Source organism: Aegilops tauschii, chromosome 7, assembly GCF_002575655.3.
Source record: "Aegilops tauschii subsp. strangulata cultivar AL8/78 chromosome 7, Aet v6.0, whole genome shotgun sequence".
Taxonomy (NCBI): Eukaryota; Viridiplantae; Streptophyta; class Magnoliopsida; order Poales; family Poaceae; genus Aegilops; species Aegilops tauschii.
In genome coordinates, this window is record NC_053041.3 from 64,657,115 (window position 1) to 64,660,434 (window position 3,320).

The window sequence follows — 3,320 nt, forward strand, 5'->3', positions numbered from 1 at the left end:
AGATAAAAATGTAGTTTTACTCATCCTAACTAGCGTTGTGTAGCAGCGCTAGAAGAAAGGCGGTTTTCAGTATACTACATGGCGTGTCAAAAAAATTCCAAATTTCTATTCTGTTATTTCCATGTACCAAACGCAAGCTACAGAACGAATCACATAACTGCTATAGTGATTCTATCCAGATTCTGAAACCATGTGGAAGTCTAAATGGATCTTCAATAGCCATTATTTAAACTGATCAGAATTGCAAAAGGAGGTGAATATTTGCATATTTAAACTGATAACTGAAGGGAGGAGGGGAGCAAGGTGGCCACCGTGGTTGTGGGCGACGGTCGCTGGCTCAACTTTGTCCAAGTGAAGGCAATCTGGAGTCTGAAGAAACCTTCAGCATTTGAAAAACTGCAACCTGAGAATATCATAGGCACTCACACTGCACATGCCAACTTGAGTTCATTCTGAATTTCTGTTAGACACAAATCACCATGGCACAACTAGGCATAACAATTATATGTTCTAAAAGGGCTGCGTCAAACAAAAACGAAGTACAGATAAGGGATTTCAAGCCCTTGTGTGACGCCAAAATGTTCTGTGCCAGCCCCAGTATGTAGCTATCCTTTTGCTGAATGTTGAACCATTTAGATCGTTAACTATCGCTGAAGAACAAAAACAACATGTAAAATGCCACCATCAGATCAGAACTCACGTAAACCTACAGACCAGGAAAATGCATCACAAGTTGTATGCTCATCTTGTCACGTAAACCTACAGACCAGATCAGCACGGTAGCGGTTGCTCATTCGCCATGCCTTTGAAGACGAGGAACCTGAGCAACTCGAACTTGAAGTATATGAACCTCCCCTTGCTGTGCGTGAAGTAGCAGCCGAAGCTGCAGCCCACCACGCACTGCCACCCCGGGCCATGGATCGTGTCGAACTCTTGTAGTGCAGCCGTCTAAATCAGATCCAATCATTCGGCAGCACTTGCACAGCTAACTGCTGATTTATGTTCAAGTACATCGTTCTTTCTCCTGCAAGACTGTCTCTAGCTTGTTACCTGCAGATTCAGAGGCTATAGATTTGGGGGCGGTATTGGCAAGTTTCTCACCTTCTTGATGTGCGCCGCGATGCTCCGGCAGTCGAGGATGTCGAAGCGGTCGAGCGCCCTGGACGCCGCCAACGTGGCCTGCAGCTGCATCTTGGCCGGCATGTCGGTGTCCTCCACCGTCGCCTTCCCTTCCAGCATGCCGCTCGCTCGAGTGGACCGACAGCCTCGCTCATGGACATGAGGTTGGGGGTGAACAACCGCTACAAGCACAGAGAGTGGGAGAGGGGGGATAGAGGTGAACCACCACCGTACCAAATCAAGAAAAAAAACTGAAATCTAAGAGGGGAGATGGGTCGGACCTTGAGGAGTAGAGGGAGATTTGGGAGACCGTGATGGATTTGGGAGGTGGAGACCATCCTGGTCGCTATGGGTGGGCTCGCCGGAGAGGAGATCCCCTGCTGCCGGCGCGCGTCCTTGCAGGTTGACGAAGAACCGGTCGTCCTCGAGCAGATCAAGGCCATCCCGGATATGGATTGACGCTTGAGGGCTCGGGATTCACCGGAGCAACGCCGGATCGAGTTGGAGGCGACCGGACTCCTAGCCACCACGGGCTAGGAGTTCGGGCTCCCCCTGCCATGGCCATGGCCGCGGGGTAGGAGTTGGGCTTGAGCTGGGTTGGATTTGTAGACCGCCGGCGGGGCTGGTTGAGAGGAGGTCGCCGCCGGCAGGTGGGATCGGAGGAGAGGATTGGATCGAATCATGGGAGGTGCGGCGTCGCGACAGAGATGACTTGGAAGGGGAGAGGAGGAGAAGGGAGCGAGGAAAGAAAGGAGGCGGGGGGTGGATGGAAAATGACCTAGGGTTTCGGAGTTAGTGTGGAAGGGTTGAGGACGGCCGTTGGATCCGCGAGCATCCGACGGCGTATGATGCACGATCTGCGTGAGACGTCCACGGACCAATCAGAATGCAGTGTGATGTTGTGACCATCTAAATAGGTCATAGTTGCCTAAAAATAATGCATTAAAATCATGTCAGCTATTTTATGACTTGAGAAATTCAAAAATAAAATGGAAAACCTTCTCATTGTGTCACCAAAATGTGAACAAGTTTTCTGAAAAAAAATAACAGACATGAAAAAAGATAAATATCTTTAAAAAGGTGTCGTGAGACATGAGTTTTTTTGGCAAAAAAGACATTTTCCATTTTTTCGAATCCCTGAAATGAGTTTTTTTGTGAAGGACCTATAATATATTTGTTGAAAAATTGGACCAAATCAATTTTCTAAAATACTAGGCCATATTTAATGCACAATTGACCAAATGGTTGGGTGTAAAATTTTTTGATCCACCTCTCGTGAAAAAGACAAATTTCCGCTGATTCAGGTGGAAGCTGGTCAAATTTGAACTGTAGCTGCCTTGTAGTTTGCTCTTTATTTTTTCCAAAAATCATTTGTAGGTACATAAGTATCTATTTAATCAGAGAAACACCAAAAAAATTCAAAGATTCAACCACTAGCAAGGAACGATCATTCCCGCCGTTTTGACCGCATTTTAAAATGGGCATAAAAAATCCAAAAATTGGGAAACCTTCGCATTGTGTAATTATATGTGGCCAAGTTCCCAGGAAAAATAACAAACTTGTAATACGGCAATTATTTTTAAAAAGTGTTCTCAGAAACGAGCTATCACGTATGGAGATCAACGGCTTTCAAGCCAAATGATCAATCTTATGGCCACATTCATGGCATAGTTTGTTCAAATGATCTCATATTGTGCACAAGGGTGCATATTGGAATGGCAAACAATGTTGCCTAAGGAAGTTTTCATTTTCTTTGGACGAAAAAGCCATTTTCCATTTTTTGAGTGCCCAAAAGGAGGTTTTTTTGTGAAGGGCCTGCCAAATAATTGTTGCATAATTGGACCAAATCAATTTTCTAAAATACTTTCCGCCGATTTAGGTGGAAGCGGGTCAAATTTGAACAGTAGATGCCTTGTAGTTTGCTCTATATTTTTTCCAAAAATCATTTATAGGTATATAAGTATCTATTTAATCAGAGAAACACCAAAAAAATTCCAAGATTCAACCACTAGCTAGGAACGGTCATTCCCGCCGTTTTGACCGCATTTTGAAACGGACATAAAAAATTCAAAAAAAATCAGAAAATTGGGAAACCTTCACATTGTGTCATTATATGTGGCCAAGTTCCCAGGAAAAATAACAAACTTGTAATACGGTAATTATTTTTAAAAAGTGTTCTCAGAAACGAGCTATGACGTGTG

The 3,320-nt window shown here is 44.6% G+C and overlaps 1 protein-coding gene across 1 annotated transcript; it reads right to left on the reverse strand.

Annotated features, from left to right (window-relative positions):
• Positions 1 to 771: 771 nt before the first annotated feature.
• LOC109746243 (uncharacterized) lies at positions 772 to 1,239 on the reverse strand. The gene is made up of 2 exons (XM_020305364.1): positions 1,102 to 1,239; positions 772 to 948 (listed from the first exon to the last, which is right to left on the reverse strand). The coding sequence occupies exons 1-2, from the start codon at positions 1,237 to 1,239 to the stop codon at positions 772 to 774; spliced, it is 315 nt and encodes a 104-aa protein (XP_020160953.1).
• Between the last annotated feature and the right edge of the window lie 2,081 nt (positions 1,240 to 3,320).